This window comes from Perognathus longimembris, chromosome 3 (genome assembly GCF_023159225.1).
Source record: "Perognathus longimembris pacificus isolate PPM17 chromosome 3, ASM2315922v1, whole genome shotgun sequence".
NCBI classification, from domain to species: Eukaryota; Metazoa; Chordata; class Mammalia; order Rodentia; family Heteromyidae; genus Perognathus; species Perognathus longimembris.
In genome coordinates this window covers 107,415,883-107,436,118 of record NC_063163.1, presented here as the reverse complement: position 1 = coordinate 107,436,118, position 20,236 = coordinate 107,415,883, and the positions used below count along the sequence as shown (strand labels likewise).

General features: G+C 39.0%; 1 protein-coding gene across 3 annotated transcripts in view; it reads right to left on the bottom strand.

Moving 5' to 3' along the window:
* Cdon (cell adhesion associated, oncogene regulated) overlaps positions 1 to 20,236 on the bottom strand; it is an 80,671-nt gene that overhangs the window by 44,202 nt on the left and 16,233 nt on the right. For all 3 annotated transcript variants that reach the window (XM_048343689.1, XM_048343688.1, XM_048343690.1), the window contains exons 2-3: positions 2,179 to 2,314; positions 679 to 951 (exon numbers count right to left, since the gene is read on the bottom strand). In XM_048343689.1, the coding sequence (XP_048199646.1) occupies positions 679 to 951; positions 2,179 to 2,254 (349 nt within the window). In that variant the 5' untranslated portion in view covers positions 2,255 to 2,314. The remainder of the gene's footprint in view (positions 1 to 678; positions 952 to 2,178; positions 2,315 to 20,236) is intronic.

The window sequence follows — 20,236 nt, the reverse complement described above, 5'->3', positions numbered from 1 at the left end:
TTAAAATCACTTAGTAATCAAGGCAAATAAAACAATTAGATGTGAAAGAAAGATAAATGACTGCACAAAATAACCAAGTGTCCAAAAAAAGACAGCAGCTCTTTTTTTGTTATTATTGTTATGGATGGCTTTTAATACCGCATAAAGAAATTTCTCACAGTTCAAATTAGAAAACTGTCTTGTATAACTTTGTTTTTTGGATTTTTTTTCTTTTATTTTGGAGTTACTATACATTCATAATAGGAGAGGTTTCATTGCTACACACACACACACACACACACACACACACACAGTGTAATTTGAAAAATTCACCTCCTCCACCATATTCCAATTCTTCCCTATCCTCTTCCTCACTTTCCCCAAATCACCTTTGTTTAAATTATTTTTATTGTTCTTATAAAGGTGATGTACAAAACAGTTACACCTTGTCTTGTGTAATTTAAAAAACAATGATTCTTTTAGTTTTGTGACAGATGAAGACAATGGGCTAGAATACAGACATTTCAAAGGGGAAAGGACAGAATAATAACTCCTAAGAGTCTCTTCATGTCTCATACCATATTATCTCACACTATATTCTCCCCACCATTCAAACATGCAAGTACATTCAAACAGAGTCATTCAGAAAAAAAAAGAAAAAACAACCACCTCCAGAGACAAGGACCACACTGAACTCACCGGCAGCAGATACTGTTGCAGGGCTGCTCACAATTGCCCCGATGCTAGTGTTAGCGATGCATTGGTAGTAACCCACGAGGGAGGGGCTGAGAGAAAGAATCGTCAAAGTCCCCCGGTGGATCTTAATGTGCTCCACGTTTCTATCCAACCTTCTCCCGTTATGCAGCCACGAGATGTGAGCAGTCGCGGGCTTAGCAGCACAGTGGAGCGCGACAGGTCTGCCAAGCTTCTGGACAGCAGAGAGTGGCTCGGATAGGAAATAAGGTGCCAGGTCTATAAGGGAATAGTAATCGAGGCCAGAAAGGGAGATAAGAAGAGAGAGAAGGAAAGTCCATTAAATGCATCTCATCTGAATTGTTATACCAAAGGCAATCTCTTAGATGTAGAGGTGGTAGCTCTCAATATTTACAAAAGTTCACACAAAGTTCTTATAAGGCGATCTTTTGGAAGAAAATGTTTGTCTAGGACTTCTCAATAAAGGTAGATTAAATAAGAATGCTTATGAATCAGAAAAATCCCAATTTATTAATGAGGAATCTCAAACTGTTCTTTTGAGGAAATAGCTTATTACAAACATGCAAGTAAAGCTGGGTACTGGTGGCTCAGGCCTATAATCCTAGCTATTCAGGAGGCTATGATCTGAGGATCAAGGTTTGAAGCCAGCCCAGGAAGACAAATCTGAAAGACTGTTCTCTCCAATTAGCCAGCAAAAAAGCCAGAAGTGGAGCTGTGTCTCAAGCGGTAGCTCACTAGCCTTGCACAAAAAAGCCTATTGAGAACACAATACCTTGAGTTAAAGCCCAAATACACACATAGACACAGACACACAGACACACAGACACACAGACACAGACACACACACACACACACACACACACACACACACACACAGAAGCTAAAACCCCCAAAAGGCAAAAATCACTTTCAAAATAAGAAGAATCCTCTCCTATTTTACTAGTAGGATTTGGTTCATAACCGATGTTATTATTTCTTTTTCCTTTTCCTTATTTTTTCTTTTTTGCCAGTCCTGGGGCTTGGACTCAGGGCCTGAGCACTGTGCCTGTCTTCCTTTTGCTCAAGGCTAGCACTCTACCACTTGAGCCACAGCACCACTCTGGCTCTTTCTGTTTATGTGGTGCTGAGGAATTGAACCCAGGGCTTCATGCATGCCAGGCAAGCACTCCAACACTAAGCCACATTCCCAGCCCTGATATTATTTAAGTAAAGGTTATTTCTTCTATAAAATAATTTTATAAATTTTAATAAATCATACACATACATTGCAAAGAGATGGAAAGGATTGCGAAGGCTCAAGACACTAAGAAGAGATCCTTACATTACTTAATGAATTAATTTTTTAAAGACCATGTAGCAAATCACAGGACCATCTTTACAAACTGCTAATTTTGGCAAAATGTTGAAGTCAAAATTTGTCTTTTATAGGGCAAACATGAGGAAAGGTTTTACCCAATATCCCTGCTACTCTGGGTCTCCTCTTACCTGAACTGACAGAAGAACACAGAATTGCAAGAGTAACATACAGCAGTATCCGTAAGGGTCCAAGGTCAGGATGCATAGCGCCCAATTCCAGAAGCAGGCGGGACAGACTTCCAGAGGAAATCCAGGCCTTGGCTCACTAGAACATATTAAAAAAAAAAAAAAGGAAGAAAAAAAGTGAGATAGAGAAAGTCTAAATCATAAAAGTTATTGAAATCTTTACTCTGAACACTACAGAGTTGTAAGCAAGATGGCTGTCCTCAATTTTAATGGCCCTGTATACAGTATGTCAAATCCTAGGCATGTAAAGACCCAGGCTGTCCCACTTGCACATGGATCACTAGCCACTAGACTAGACTTGGCTTTACTCCTTCTCCTAAGGTACGGGAATGCCTTTTATTTCAGAGAGATAATCATTCCAAAAGAAAACATTCAAAGGCCCATAGTGCTGTCTCACAAGCATCTCACAAGCATACATCTCACAAGCACCTAAACTCAACAAAACTAGTCCTTCTCTACATTACCAAATAGCAACAAAATCACATCTAGAAATTATGAAGAACCAGAACCCATGCCAGTATTTCTCATACACTAAACTTCACAACAATCTTTTTTTTTTTTTTTTTAGTTGGGAAACTTAGGCTCATGGTGGGCTATTCAAAAAAGAAAGAATATCAGGTGCAGACGTGTTGCCATTGAACTTGGCCCTCCATGGTGGGAGGGAGATGAGGCAGGAGGAGAACAGAAAGGGATAAAGGCAGACAGGAAAGCTGGGTCAGAGCAACAGATACCTATCAAAATAATTTCTTCATACAACAAATATTTACTGAATATGATTTTCATTGCATTGATAAATAAATAAACACACAGACAAAATATATGCCTTATATTCTAGTGGGAGAGATGGACACTAAACAAGGCAAATAAATTGAATTGGTAAAATTACATCCATGCTTCTTCAACTATGACTCATTTCTTCCTCATCTATGCCTTTGATGACATCCTATTCAATACTATAAGTTCTTATATTGAGAAGAGAGGAAGTACCCCATAAAAGTTTCTTAAAATGAAAGCAACACCTTCATATAGGCAATTCCCAATTGCACTTCAAAGAGTCATACACCACCCAACTCATCTAAACTTAGCATGTTGTAGCTATCCTTTTTAATTCCTGCATTTGCTTACTCATATATACATTATACGTAATATATACTATATATTATGTTTATATTGTGTAACATATTATATATTTTTTAAATTTATATATTAAAAACCAACAACAGTACACTAAGTACCTCCATACGCCAGGCACCACACTAAATGAGGTTGGTTATTTTATCTGCATAGTCTACCACTGCTTAGCCAGGATGGTCATAGAACCTATCACTATGAAATACAACTAAATCTGATGACAATACTACACAAATGAAAGGGAGAATTCTACATGCACAGTAATTTGTGCGAAGAAAGTTTAAACTGTATAGTAATTCTAAGCAAGGTACCCTTGCAACACAGCATCTGGTACGGAAAACAGCATTTTCTTTCTATTCCAGGCATTCCAATGTTTAAGAGTTGTAAGTTCAAGTTTATATAGGTCATTGATAATCAGCCCATGGACTTTCCATTTTTCTTTGCTCATCTTTTTTAGACAGTAGTAGAGGCCACAGTGGTCTGACCCGCATGTCAGCAGGAGCGCCCAGCTATAAGAAACTCTTCTAGTTTATTTGAATTCTCACTTGGTGCAAGGGTAAGAACCACTAGAAAACAGTGAACACTCACACACCTTGTTAACAGGAGACCCTTCCTGGAGACAACAAGGACAAAGAGGATTATTTTTTCTTTGTGCCAAATCTTTCTCTAGTCATTTGTTTGTTAAAAAAAAAAAAAAAAGCAAACAACAGTGACACCATTTTCAGAGTAATCTTTAACCTTAGCACATGGTCTGCTTTACAGATGTCTTTTAAAGATGCACAGTTCATTCCTGCTACCTAAAAACGAGCACCCAGGAATGTCCTTTATTATGAAGTCTTCCTTTTGGGTTACTCTTAAATAATCTCTGTTGATTTGGGAAATTGTAACCATTTGTGACATTTACTGAGTATTTGTTATTATATTTTTCCACAGTACACTTGCTCAGTTTCTTAGAAAATTATGGCAAGAAGAACAAGGGGTTGTATTCCGTTATTTACAGCCACCCACAGAACCTCAACAAGGAATGTCAGTGACCACACAGAAAGTGAGATGTGTACGAGCCAGAGTAGAGCTACTGGAAAATAATTCAATGTCATGCCATTTTCAAAAGTATTACCTTCCAAACATTAAAAACTTTTATGTTAATATTATTGTTTTTACTAGTAAGTTATCAGAAAAAACAAACACATATACTCCAATATCCGCCCCAACACACACACATATATTTGCTTGGGCAAGTGAAGAGTTTTATCTGGCCAAGTTTATCATAACAAAACAAGGCTCCTGTCATCCTTACGACAGGTAATGGCCTTCACATGTGTGTCATCTTGGTCACCTGCAGAACTTTACCTTAAGGAAACCTCACCCCTCACTGCCTCACCTCCTCTGATTTGTGTGTCATGTTCTGCATGGCCACTGATTATCTGACCATCTCACATGCCATGTGGTTCATGGAGGAGCTTGCGTCCGATCTTCTGATCTAGAAAAGGTCCTGAGTAAGAGCACACCAGCCCACTCCACCACAAGCTGCTCCAGCACACTGCTTGCCAAAAATTCATTTGACCTCCGCTGTAGCGTGCGTAGAATTTGAATACTTCATTGAAAAAATTAAAAACAGAATCTTGACTTCTATCAGATGGAACAGAATTCTGATTGGAATCACATGGCCATTGTTTTTAGACTGCCATGTTTATCTCATTCAGAACTTTTTCAAAAACATCTCCTGTTAGCATCATGATGGCTATTATTTTAAGCAACCTATTCAAGATTTTCCTCACCTATTTAACAATGAGTATGTTACTTGTATAAATAGGACACTGTGAACAGAAAGCAACTATCCACTGATTATTTTTAAATTCACATATTCACTGTGGAACTGATGGGAAAATACACTAATGCATAAAGTGGAAATGAACATAACAATCCCACCACCTGCAAGCAACAGGTCACTGCTTCGACGCACCTCCTCCTAACCCATTTCATATATGTCTATGTTTATATAACTGTTAAGGCATGGGAGTTTTAAGTCTTTTTATATTTTATTATCTAATGATAATTTTTCCTTATTAAAATTCTCCATAAACATTATTGGTAGCAGCTACAGATTAAATGGATGTATTTTAGTCTCCCTTACCATTCCCTTTCAGAAAATTAAGCTACTTTTTAACATGTCTGGGTGGGTAGATAGATAGAGATCATTTTTTGTGTGTTCTTTTTTCCCTATTACAGATAATGCTGCCATAAATACTTTCTTTAGAGGGCTGTCCATAAATCTTTCTTTAGAGGACTGGTATTGAGGCTTGAACCCAGGACTCGTTGTAAGGCTTAGCTTTTTCCTTCAAGGTTGGCACTCTACCATTTACATCATACCTCTATTTCTGACTTTTTGTTGGTTAATTAAGAATAACTCTTTCAGATTTGTCTTCCTGTGATTCTCAGATCTCAGCCTCCTGAGTAGCTAGGATTATAGGTGTGAGCCACCAGAACTCAAAAGTATCTTTAAGACTCTTGATACAAATTGTCAAGTTGTTTTCCCAATAAAAGGCCACCATCCACAACCCAATCATCAACAACCACTATCAGCCCATGAAGGTAAGTCTCTCTATCAGTACATGGCATAGATCCTTACACTGCATGAGCAAAATGTTGACAAAAATGACCAAATTAATTTGAATGCCTCATTATTCAAATGCTTGACAGGGCCTGACACAACTGTCACTGTCTAAAGATAGTATAGATTTTTCTCACCAATATTCTAAACTTAAAAAAAACTGCAAAAAGGAGGGAAGGAAGAGAGAGAGAGAGAGAGAGAAAGGGAGGGAGGGAGGGAGGGAAGCAAGGAGGGAGGAAAAGAATAAGCAGTTCCTACATTTATCAAACCTTGTTCATCTCTGTCTTCCAAAGACCAAAACAAACAAACAAAACACCATGGACACAAAATCTCTGCTTTTTACCAAAACTCATAGGATAAGGAGTCACTGTTGTTAGGCTGTGTGGTTTTAATTTATAACATGAACTTTTCAAAAAATAAGTTTTGTATGCAAAAATCTGCTGACACTGTATGGGAAAATGTGTTGGCATCCAGACGATAAATTCTCATTCATTTCAAGAGTCTATTTTTCCCTTCATTACTCCTTCTCTTGTACACACACTTTATATATACATACACAAAGCAGGCATGTACAGACATATATCTACAAATACACACATACCTCTGTTTCCCTAACTTCTAAGAGGTAGTAATTTCAACTGGGTTCCCTTCCTCATGTAAAAGACCCAGAACTGGGGCTGGGGATATGGCCTAGTGGCAAGAGAGCTTGCCTCGTATACATGAGGCCCTGGGTTCGATTCCCCAGCACCACATATATAGAAAATGGCCAGAAGTGGCGCTGTAGCTCAAGCGGCAGAGTGCTAGCCTTGAGCAAAAAGAAGCCAGGGACAGTGTTCAGGCCCTGAGTCCAAGGCCCAGGACTGGCAAAAAAAAAAAAAAAAAAAAGACCCAGAACTGTTTGGGCTTATCTCACTTGCTAGTTTCAGAAGGAATGATCTAACAAAGAGAATGTTCTCCTGCAGCCCCTTCCATATCCTCAGATATATCCTGATCAATGCAAACACAATTCTATCCTCTCTCTACTGTTCTGAGTGGATGACCGAAATGTCTATGAAGATGCTTCAGTCACTTTGTTCCCAGGAAAGCCCCAGGTAACAACATTCTTGGGGGGGGGTACCCAAAACAACAACAACAACACAAAACCAAAGCCTCTGTGTGCAGTACCCCATTCAACTCACAAACCAGGGCAACTCTTCTCTCCAGGCAGTAGAAGTCTTTGGAGGGCTCCCCAAATTGGGTCTGGCAGAGTTACTCTTCCTTAAATCCTGAGGTTACAGAGAAGAGCTGGTATTTCCTCAGTTGTAGAGCTCTAAGCCTTTGCCTCCCCTCTACATAGAAAGTAATTTGTTACATGTAACAGATGGTGCTTTATATGCCATCCCAGGCTTAGGAGAGTTTCTGCAGGCCAAGAAAACCTGAAGGTATACCTCATCCTAGAATAAGAAAGGAAATACTTCTCTAACGTTTACTTAACTTATTGTTCAGGTTGTGAACTTATTGCTTTTATAACCCCTTTTCAACACACTGCCAGGATAATCCTTAGGGAAAAGTTCTTCCTGAGTTTTTAGATTTGATTACTTTGTTTTTGAAGAATTGCCTTTGCGTTCCTAAAGACAATCAAGGCTGTCTTTTGGAATTATCCCTCTCCCCAGACTTCTATATCATACTTTCTCATAGATTTTTTTTCCCCAAGCTTAGGGAATAACTGTGATTAAGTTAGTGGATAAAAACTTGGCTTTAGGATCAGTATAGTTTTTCAAAATAGGAAATTCTTGAAGTAGTTTTCTTTTTAAAAGAAGCTTGTTGTGCATGAAATGTAGTGATTTCCTTTTTAAAAGAAAGATGGATCGCTATTTTCAACCTATTTCAACACATGCTATTTATCAATTAGAAACAAAATGAGTTTCCTACAGTAACTAAAAAGAACTAAAATGTGTCTGTTTCAAAATTCTTGATTATTCAAGACTAATCCTACATGGTTTTAATTAGAGAAGTGAAATCCAATTTTTTTTGGAGGAGAGACAGGATCTGCCTATGTGGCCCATAGTAGAACTCTTGATCCTCCTTCCTCTACCTCTCAAGTTCCGTAATTACAGAAATGTGTCATCATGCCTGGCCCACAAAATACTTTTTTTTTCTTAATCCATTTAGCTAGTCTTTGTATCCATCACATGTAATTTTTAGTCTCCTGTTGAAGTTTTTCTTCATTTGGAATATTAAAAGAAATAATGTATCTAAGACCCTGAAATAATTTCCAAATGAACGTCTTAAAGCACCCAACTTTTTAAGGGTAACACTCTGTCAATCAGCTCATTCAATAAATAAGACACATATTTGGGGTGATGATGTGAGTTACAGCGATGTGGAAGGCGTAATTCCTGAAGGCCTTTCAGCCTGAACCAAAGGCCGTGAACCAAAAGAAAAAAGTCCAAGTGCAAGAAGAAAGTCCAACATTTAAACGCTCAACGCAGGGGACTTCACCCTCTACTGAGCAAACTCTTTTTTTAAATTTATTGTTCTTTTTGGTGGATTCAGGGTTTTATGCTTGCTAGCAAGGTGCACTACTGCTCTTGAACCATGCCTCTGGTCCTTTCTGCCTCCATTATTGTTTGCTTTTTGCCCAGCTGGCTTGGACCTCAATCCTATTGACACTTTCTATGTAGGTGGGGTGAATCTCACCTAGCTTTCCATTAGTTGAGATGGAGGTCTCATGATTCTCCCAATCTCAACCTCCCCAGTAGCTAGGATTACAGGTGTGAGCCGCCACACCCAGCTTGAACAAATTCATGATGCACACCTGCTGTGTCCCAGGCACTGTGCTATCAGAGGAACGCAAGTATGAACAGATGAAACCCAGTGCCCCCTCCCCCCAAGGCTTATGGTCAGGTACGAGAAGGTACAGGAGAAGACACAATACACATTTACCTAACCTTGCAACTATTCAGATAGCAACTTTATTTTTCAATCAGAACCTTTAAAAAATAACCAATAACAAAGCGGAACATGAACATGATACCTTCAGGCAAAGACACAGTGCATATGACACCATTTTTATCAGCCAAAATGGTCTTAGAAAGAAACAGAATTGCATTCTATGTCTGATGGCCCCTAAAAAGCAGGCTTCAGGAACATGTCAACTTACACAGACAAGAAAGCTTCTGTCTCTAGCAGTGGTCTCCACTTCCATGGTCCTAGAGTGTTCTCATGTTTAGCCTTGATTTTTCTGCAAGGGGTTTTTCTGCTCTAATTGTCTTAGAGAACAACCTGAACAGAAGGCAGCTAAGCACCACAAAGCAACTTCAAACTAAAAGGTCCAGGTCTGATCCTCCCCGACCTTGGCAAGTTTTCCTTGCGCAGGCGCCTCGTTCCCCAGCCTCACCCTCCACTTCTCTTCCTCTTTTGACAAAAACCCTTAATTCAACCATTTTATTTAACAACTCTTTGTTTTAGAGGTGGAAGGTTTCTCAGAGGAAATGAGGACTGGCTGAAATTGAGGAATAATGTTGGGGGATGGAGTGGAAAGGGAGGAAGAAGAAAAGGGAGGGACTGTGAGCAGAAGGGTCAGTATGTTTGCAGAACCGGGGTGCGCAGAGGAGCTAGAGAAGAGAGTAAGAAGGGAGGGTTCTATGCCCTGAGGGAAGGCCATAAAGGGGGGGGGCGGGGAGGGGTACGGGACAGAAACCAAAGCAAAATGAAGAATATAAATCATGTGGAGGTGCTTGGCTCTTATCCTGAGAGAACAAAATTTTTCTGTAGGCAAGGACAAGCTCAGACCTGTACTTTTGAAGCACCATTTACGCTGCAACATGGAGCAAGACTGAAGACAAATTAGAAGGCTATTATGAAGAATGGGGAGCTGTGCTAGAGAAATAACAGGACACATTTAAGTGTTTAAGAAATATTTAAGGCATGGACAAGAGGAGATAGAAGAGGGAGAACTGAGTTTAGACTGGGAAAGCAGACACCACTGAAACACTGTTGGAACCAATTCACCTGTCCATTTTGCTGTATCCTCGCCGCTCTGACCAACGGCATGGTTTGGATTTCTGGTATGCATTTACTTGGATGAGAATTCCCTGAGAAACACAGGCTCTATGGTGATTGCTGTCTGTAAACAGGCAGGGGAGAGAGCACATCTGAATAAAGGTAGAGAGATAGTGAGTAGAGCTGCAGGGAGTGGAGCTCAAAGAAAGAAACCTGGAATGCCAGGAGGAGCAATCTTGAAGTTCTTAGTAGTCATTTTAGAGGGCCAGATGGACATTTGGTGAGGGACAACAGCAGACAAACAAATGTTGACACAGATGGAGGAGGAAATCTCAGGCTCAATCCAAAAAACTACCACATTTACACCTGGGCATGGTGATTCATGCCTGTAATCCTAGCTACTCAAGAGCCTAAGGCAGGGGGCTGAAAGTTCAAGGCCAGCCAAAAAAATGGGGGGAGGGGACTGTGTTTGGGGTTGTAGCTTACATGATGCTCTGGGTTCAATTCCCAATACTAAAGAAGAAAATGGTATTATATTTGAAGGACTAGGAACTCCTCATTCAAAATTAGCCATCGCTCGAAGAGGTAGCTCACATACATGCCGCCAGCAACTCGGGAGGCAGAGAGCAGAAAGACCAAGGTTTGAAGCCAGCCCAGGCATGAAGTTCAGCTTAACTGACAAAAGCTGGTCAACAGTAGCACAAACCCCATCCCAGATACATGGGAGGCATAAATAGGAGGTTTACATAAATCCTCCCATAAATAGGAGGGTTACAGCTGATCAGGTATTAGAAACAGGTAGACCCTATCCTAAAAATAACTTAAGGCAAAAAAGAAAGCTTTGGTGCATGGCTCAAGTGGAAGAACACCTGACTGCCAACCAAGCACAAGGTCCTGAGTTTAAACCCAGTCACTACAAAAGAAAAGAAAAGCTATTCTATCAGTGCTACTAATGAAAATAAATTTTAAAGACGAGGAAGAGAGAAACTGATTCCAAGGATGGAATCAGACACTCGGGCCTTTAAAAAACAAGTCCAGAAGTGTCATTAAGTCTCACACTGACACACCTATCAGAGGAATACCAAACGATGGGTCAGAACAATCAGGTCCTGGTGTTCACCCTCCAGAAAGACTCTGATCAGAAACTGGCATCATCTGTCCACACACAGTCTTTCAAAATGAGAATAACAGCTGGCACACATCATTCCGTGATTTTAAAGGGCCAGGAAAGGGCAAGGAGAAGCAAAAGTGTTAGCATCAGCTGTAACAAATATTCTAAGTGATAGTGTTATTCTCTCTGTGTGTACGTGTGTGTGTGTGTGTGTGTGTGTGTGTACGCGCACGCGTGCTGGTGGTACTGGGGCATGAACTTGGCCTGGGCATTGTCCCTTAGATCTTTCACTCAAGGCTGGTGTTCTGCCACTTGAGCCACACCTCCACTTCTAGCTGTTTGGCTGTCTAATTGTAGATAGAGTCTCACAGACTTTCCTGCCTGGGCTGACTTCAAATTACAATTCTAAGACCTCAGCCTCTTGAGTAGCTAGGATTACAGATGTGAGCCATTAGCAACCAGCTAAATGGACCTTTTACAATTTTTAAAAAGTCTTAAAGCAATAGTAACTATGCAATTGATAATGGCATTTTCTTTGACCTGCTGCATAGCCCCAAGTCGACAACAACGAATATGTCAGTCTTTAAAAAGGAGCCTTTCAGACCAGCAAACTCCCTGGTTCACTGTCAATAACAGGCAAGGACACTTCAGAACGCCTACTTCATGAGCATGTATGAATGGCCACACCATCATCATGATCAATTTTTTTAAAGGCTGGTACCCCCAGATTTTACAACTCTCCTCTAACTTCTCCTGGGTCTCAGCAGAGCCAGCCATGCATATGAATGGTCCAGCTGTCTGCAAAAGCGTTTCTTTACACAAGACTGCCAGAAGTAGGAGAAAATGGAAGTGACTTGGAGTTATGGCACCAGAAAGGCCAAGTGAGCAAAGAAATAATCAACTCCACATGAGTCACTGCAGGACGAACACAATGGAAAGGGCCTAGGACTAACCCCAGGAAAGGTCACAGGGACCAAGGGTCACAGGAGAAAAAGGCAATGGTGAGGGGCTGCCAGCTGCAGCAGGCCTCAATGTGGTCCTAATTACACACCAAGAGGGGTCTGAGAGCTGACGTTGGCTCTATTCACAATATGTATGTGGTTGAAAAAAAAAAAAGACAAGTGTTCTGTTCTATTCTTTCTAATAGACTATGTCTTCCTGCCCCAGAGCAAAGGAGACCAAGAACTGGGGAGATAAGATAATCCTGGAATCCACCATGAATTGTAAACAAGTGTGAGGAACATATATGCAAATGAGGAGCTATTCAAAAGTAACTTGGGAAAGATTATTGAAAACTAAAGTATAGCAAATTACAAGAGGCCTATTGCAGCACTTGCTACAAACACAATACTCGGTGGATTTTCAGATCTGTCATTGGATTTAGATTCTTGGGGGGAAAAAACACAGCTATAGTAACCACAAAACAAATGCTAAAAGCAAGATTTTTAAAGTTTGCTAAGGACTAGCTAGACATGAACGGGCCAAGGTTGTAAAGATGCTGTCAGACACTTTGTCTAGCCTTCCTTGATGGAAGAGAAGGAGGAGGAATATGGAAACATTTGAAAAAGCAAAACAATGTTAAGTAAAGTAACTAATATTGTTATGTGAAAGCCCAGTGCTTTGCTTAGACCTTACCAAAGCAATGCATTAGTTCAATGGCAGTACAAGATGACAGTTACAAAAGACTTACCTTCATGGGCTTTCAGATTTCATTTTAATAAGAAGGGGGCAAAACTTCAAGGAGAAACGAATTTCCATTAAGTATATTCTTGTATATACAGTAAAGCACTTGGAAAGAGCCAATAAGAAAAAAAGAGAATTCTTGTATTTTGCTGCATATAAACTTGAATCTGTGCTGGCTGAACACTAGATCTGTCGTAATGACTTTTATGTCATGCTACCTGCTAAGTTGAGTTTCCAAACGATCGGGAACATACAGATAGTAGTTACCAAGCAATTCATTCCATCTTTAACCTTGAAGAAGTAGAAAAATGTACCCAAGGCCTAACGTATGAAACTGTAACCTCTCTGTACATCACTTTGACAATAAATAAGAAAAAAAAGTGGAGATTTCTTATAAGCCCTTGCTTTGCTCAAAATGGTGATGGGAATTAGATCAAACACAGCCTCACAGAATCTGTCATCCACCATGAAGGAGCGGCTGAGCATCAATAAAGGGACTTTGTGGGCACGTTGGAAAGTTGACACACACGTCAATCACAGATTACAGTGTAGTCAGTACATAATTGGCAGGGGTTGACTAATAAGTATAAACATAAGTAAAAATACATAGTGGTCTCTAGCAAGAAAATCTGCACCCCAGAAAACTTGATAAGCAGTTAAAATCAAAGTAATGATCAAGATGCAATGCTCTGATGAAAAAGGAAACAGAAAAACAAGTCAATTAAAATCACAATGTTGTTGCAAACAGTGCAATACAGCATGAAGCATTGGTCCAATCAAGTCATCTTTAGCGGAAGAAGTGAAGTTTGCTGGAACATGTACCATTCAGCAGCCACACTGTCTTTACACTGGGCCACAGTAAACAGGATGGTCAAATGAAGGAAGTTAGGATACTGAAACAGAACACTCTCTCTCTCTCTCTATCTCACACACACACACACACACTCACACACACACACACACACACGAAATAACAGCAGCAGACACTCAACCTGGAAGTAAGATAAAGTTATTCTAAGATGCATCTCTGTAGTACTAAATCTTTCTGACTACAATCTGTAGCCTAAAATTTGCAAGGTCCAGTTTTCATTCATTTCTGCAACAACAACAACAACAAAAAAGCCTAAGAACTATCCTACTCTGCTTTGTGCTACTATAACAAAATACTTGAGTCTGGTTAATTTACAAAGAATAGAGATCTACTTGGCTTTACAGCTATGGAGCCTAGAAAGTCAAGCGATTGGCACTAAGAGCCTTTCGTTGTCATACCACTGAAGAAGGGCAAGGGTAACAAATTAAACTCATTTCTATCAGGAACCCAGTCTTCTCCAATGACAAGTTTTCATGTTGTAATCATTTCCTAACATGCTACACATTGAAGATAAAGTTCTCAACACACTAACTCTGGGGAACAAACTCAAGCCATAGGAAGAGCAATATATTCAATATATTTCAGGAGAAAAATATGGATAAAGGATGGGGGAGGAGGTAAAGTAGAAGACAATATTTCTTAAAATGCCTAATCTCTTCCATTTCTAACTCATTACATAATAGTTATAGAATTTAAAACATTTTGCTAGAAAGTTTTTAAAAAACTAGACTCTCTAATTTTAAAAAATAACATTTAAAACAAAATGCTTAGTTGGTGATGGTGTATTTCTTCTCTCTCAAGAATGTTACTCAGAATATTTACTAACCATGTGTCATAAATTCTGTCTGCAAGGAGAAAAACACTCCACATTTTTTTCCATCTTTAGAACTTTACAACAAACATTTTACAACTGCTGTATTTACACTGAAAAAGAAAAAAAAGCCACATACATAAAGTCATTCACAAGCTTCTTACACTACATGTTTGCCTCATCTCTGCCAGACACCAAAAACTGCACTAATGAAATAACAAGGGGCAAGGAGGCAGTGAAGGTATCCAAAATCAACAATAAATTCTAAAAATGAAGTTCAATGTGTGAGAAAGAGTATCCATGGGGGATGGGGGGAACCAACAAATAAATAAATAAAAAGCTAAGTTACAAAGAAACAAAGAGGGTGATTTGACATTCACATATATTTCATTATAAGAATTTTGAAGGTAGTGCCTTTACATTCGAGTAAGGAAACGGGAGAAATTGGCCTAATCAACTTTCTTCCTTTGTAAAAAGTGACTCCCACACCAAGCACTGGTGGCTCACACCTGTAATTCTAGCTACTCAGGAGGCTGAAATCTGAGGATTGAGGTTCAAAGCCAGCCTGAGCAGTAGTTATCTCCAGTTAATTACCAAAAAAGCCAGAAGTGGCACTGTGGCTCATCAAGTAAGTGGTGTAGTGCTATATAGTACTATAGTGCTAGCCTTGAGCAAAAAATGTTTAGGCCTTGAGGCCTACCAGGACTGGCCAAAAAAAAGTGGGGGGGAGGACATCCATGGCTTCAAGTGAAACCATCAACTATTCATAGAATGTTATGTCACAAATATGTACATAATAGAAAATATAGATCTTCTCATGAAGATATATTATCTTAAAAATGAATCACCGAAGCAAGGTAACAGTAGCTCATGCCTGTAATTCTAGCTATTCAAGAGACTTAGATCTGAGGATTGTGGTTCGAAGCCAGTCCAGGCAGGAAAGTCCATGAGACTCTTATCTCCAATAAACTACTCAGAAAAAGCCAAAAGTGGCATTGTGGCTCAAGTAGTAAGGCACTAGCCTTGAGCAAAAGAAGCTCAGGGACAGAGCCTGGGCACAGAATTGAGCCCCAGGAGTTGGGGGTGGGGGGTGGGAGGGGAGAATCACCAAGTATGAGCAAAAGGATATCACCAATTTGAAAACTAATGTAGTTAGAAAAAGGAAAGTTGGATTGGACTAATGTATATAGTTTACAAGCATGAAATATCACACAGAGACTTCTTAATAAGCATAATTAATGTGTTAAATTTAAAAAAGAAATGATAGTTTTACAAAGTTAAAAAAGAAGCTACCTGGGCACCAGGCTTTCCAAGAACGTATGTTTACAATATTTCATCATTCCAGCTAATCTTCTCCTCTCTTTGTCCTGGCTTCCCCGCCAACCTAAGGCCCTGCTGAGTAAGAGCCCAGGTGGCAGGTGTGGATGTTCTTCAACATCAGATATTATTTTCTTTATCTGAATTACAATCTTTGCTCGAACAGCCTCAGGGTGCAAATAAAACATACTGCTAATTAAAATAACCAGCAGCAGTACTAATAAAACATCTAAAAAGCAGCTTTTATAGAGAGAGGCTTTTAGGGGCTTGCTTCCTATGCTCTGTCTATGGCACAATGAATGTGCCCTTAAGACTTAGCTGTGGTATCGGCACTTCTGCTGGAGATGAAATAATAATTTAAATTGGTCGCCAGAGAGAGAATTCTACTTGATATCGAGGTCTCATAAACACTTGGGCATAAATTTCACATGTGAAGAAACATCCAGTTTGAGAAACAGCAAAGACGTCTTAGCTCAATACAGACAATGACACATTGATGGGTTACTAAATTTAAACTGCAGCAATAGTGCCAGACTTTGGGATGCTGATAATCAGATTTAAAAAAAAAATCTGTGGGGGGAAGGGGGGCGGAGGGATAGAGCTAGGCCTTAGGGGGATTGTCTTGCATCTGCAAGGTTTGTATAAAGTAATTTTTTAAAACCCTCATGTCCTATGTAAGATTGCCAATATTTTGCCAAGAAAGAATATTAAATTTTTATAAAAATTAAAAGCTGCCATCTACTATTATTCCTTTATTGAAACAAGGCCAAAAAATAGTAAACAAGAAAAAATATCAGAATAAATGTAGTTTTAGGAGGCAATCACTATGTGTCAGTTGGCTGTTTCTCATTTTACTTCAGGCAAGTATAAGATCTTCATAAAAGATCAATGCTAAGAAACAGAGACTTGTTTTCATGGTCTTAAATCCACATTATTGAAGTACCTTGGTACTATACGTTTCATTACAAAATAGGCTAAATTATGGTTCCTTCGATATCTCTCAGTATCCTCAATGTCAGCATTGTTACTCTAAAGATCTCCATCACACACACAGACATACACACACTGACACAGACATGGACAGACAGACAGACACACACACACACACACACACACACACACACACACACACACAGAGTCTCATCCCACCAAAGCAGATTTTACAGGGAAGCTGGAGTTTCAGAGGCAGGAAAACTGACCATATCCAACCCTAAATTTTACTTTAAAAGTCTCCATCACCACCCTTGATCTCTCTACAGGCTATTCTAAACCCTCAGGTCTCAGAATTTTCCTACTAGAGTGTTAACTTTAAGTTTCATTTTAATCTGATTTTTCACTGTAGCTAAGGAGAAATCAACAAAGGCAAATACAGAATTTGTTTTGAACTGAATCATTATACCATAAAAAAAGAAGTAGGCCAGAATATTTTTATGTCAGAGAAATTTAAGTTTCTTTGGGGACAACAGACATATAGAAAAATCCTGTACCTTCTACTTAATTTTGCATGAATCATCCCCCTTCATCCTCCCTCCCCCAAGAAAGAAACAAACAATACAAAAAAGACCATAGTTTACTAAGAAAGAATTTTCTAATGCCTCCACATTAACCACTCTGTCATTTCACAATGCTAGTGACTATGTCTGTTTTCTTCATCAGGGTTACATCTGCCACCTGGAAAAGTATCTTTCACAAAGTAAGTGCTCTGTAAATTTTGATAAATGAGTAAACTTACATTGCAAGAAACTCTGTAAAATTTCCTGATATCTATTTAGTTACTTAACAACTACTGATTTAATATGTGTGTGAGAAAATATCCATTCTGGTAAACTGGTACAGAAATGCTAAGAATGGTCTAACATTATTAGACAGCTACTTAAGAGAATTGGCATTAATGCTTTACAATCTGATCACTGAGTTTATTTGGTCTATGAGGAATTCATATTTTCTTATTTACTAATGGACATTATCAAATGGGTATTATTTAAACCTATTGGGGGAAATTATTCTGTTCACAAAGAGAATGAATCTGTAATCTACAAAACAATCTTCACATCCTAAAAAGCTCCAAAGTATGAAAATCTTGCCAAATAATTCTGATAATCTACAAATAATTCTGATAACATAATTCACTTCTGCCTCTTGCTTTCACTGGGCAGAAAATAGTTTGCATGGAAACATATATATGTCCATATATACACATATCTTACTAATAACCATGTCGAATGAGATTAAATTATGCCAAAGAATAATAATAGCAGCTACACAGGTATTATTTCCATTTTTTAAAATGAGGAAAATGAAAAGCAGAAAGCTCAGAGAGGCTCCCCCAGGACTCCATAGCTAATAAACAATGGGTGAGATTTGCATCCAGGAATCCCCCAGGCTCTTATACACACTCTCTTATACACACACACACACACACACATTTCTCAAAAGAAAGGTCATCAGTGTACAACTGCCCTTGGTCACTTATTTACTGTAACTCTACAGCTATTTCTCATCCATAGAGGACTCTCAAGATTTTAGTTCCTTTTCTCTATTTTAACCTGCAGATAGATGGATAGGCGGGGGGGGGGGGGGGGGGGGACGTATAAAATTCATGGAAAAGATTTTCACTGTGTTTCTGCTCTGCTGATAAATTCATGTAATCATTTAATCTGGCATAGTCCAGATCATCAGCCAAAGACACACTGTAGACTTCAGTGCCTAATTGCATTAGTGTTTTTGGAGCTAATCAATGACACATGAAGGTCAGATGACATTACCAAACACAGTAACTTTTAAACTAAGTTTGAAACAAGTAAAAAGAAAAGTGGGAAAAGTGAATTATCTTTGAGCTCATGGCTGCACTGGCAGGCCAACTGGCAGAGCACATAGCACAACAGACTACGGCACATACTGTAAAAAACCAAAGTACTGCCCAAACTCCATTTTAGTATGGCTCCGCAACCTCATACATAATAAAAATACTTCATGAAGCCAGGCACTGGTGGCTTATGTCTGTAACCTTAGCTATTCAGAAGGCAGAGATCTGAGGATTACGGTTTGAAGCCAGCCCAGGCAGGAAAGTCCATGAGAGTTTTGTCTCCAATTAAGTACCCAAAAAGCTAGAAGTGGAGCTGTATCTCAAGTGGTAGACCACTAGCCTTGAGCAAAAAAGCTCAAGGACAATGCTTAGGACCTGAGCTCAAGCCCCAAGACCACACACACACACACACACACACACACACACACACACACACACACACACACACACACTGCTTTGTTACATTATTTTAATTATTTCGGTCTATTTGTATTGGGAAATGTTTTTGAAGTGGTTAGACTAAAAAATAACAAATTAGTGGTTAAAAGAAGTTCACACAAGGGCTGGGGATATGGCCTAGTGGCAAGAGTGCTTGCCTCGTATACATGAGGCCCTGGGTTCAATTCCCCAGCACCACATATACAGAAAATGGCCAGAAGTGGCGCTGTGGCTCAAGTGGCAGAGTGCTAGCCTTGAGCAAAACGAAGCCAGGGACAGTGCTCAGACCCAGAGTCTAAGCCCCAGAACTGGCCAAAAAAAAAAAAAGAAGATAAATTGGTTGGATCATGCTAAAAGGAGACACTATCAATCACTGTATAACAGTGTCCCCAGCTAGAAATGAAGTGATAAGTTATTAAGAATCCTTTATACTTTTTCCTAGAGTTCAATGCTGGGAATCTAAGAAAATATCTATTCCTATTGTTTGATTAGCCCCATTGCCAAGATATATTGTGCACACAGTTCTGATGACCTTTGTGCTATTATCAGGTGACAATCAGTGCCATGGGATTTTTATTTTTAAAAAAATACAAGTTCATTGGGCCATGCATGGTAGTTTATGCTTACCATCTCACTACTTGTGAGGCTGAGGCAAGAGAACCATGAGTTCAAGGCCAGCCTGAGCAACAATAGTGAGTCACATACCATCATAAGAAAAAATAACAAGGAAAGAAAAAAAAATTAAGACAAAACAATAGTAACCATGCTTTTAAAAATGTAAAGTATCAAAAGAAACAGATCCATGAAATATAAAATAAGCAAAACAAAAACCTTTCAAACTACTTAACTGCTGCAATCTATATATTGAAAAAATGATTACTTAAAAATTTTTAATTCTATTATTTTTATAGTTTTGTCAATATTTACTTTGTAAACTTGTTTTAGTTTTACAGGAAATTCCCATCTACTTTTTTACACATAATTAAATGAGATTAATAATACTACATACCAGCATTAAATTTTATAAGAATTTCCCTTTCTGAAAAAGCCAAGTGTTATTCAAGTTTGAGTACTTGTCATTCTTAAGCAAAACACAGGACATTCTCATCTCAGCAAAGGCATGTTAGTAAAGTGGCATTATAAATATTGAACACATAATTATCTCCTTGATGAGATACATTTTCACAAATCTGGGTTGGAAATGGAGTTGATGATAAAACAAGAAGTGTAGTTTCAAA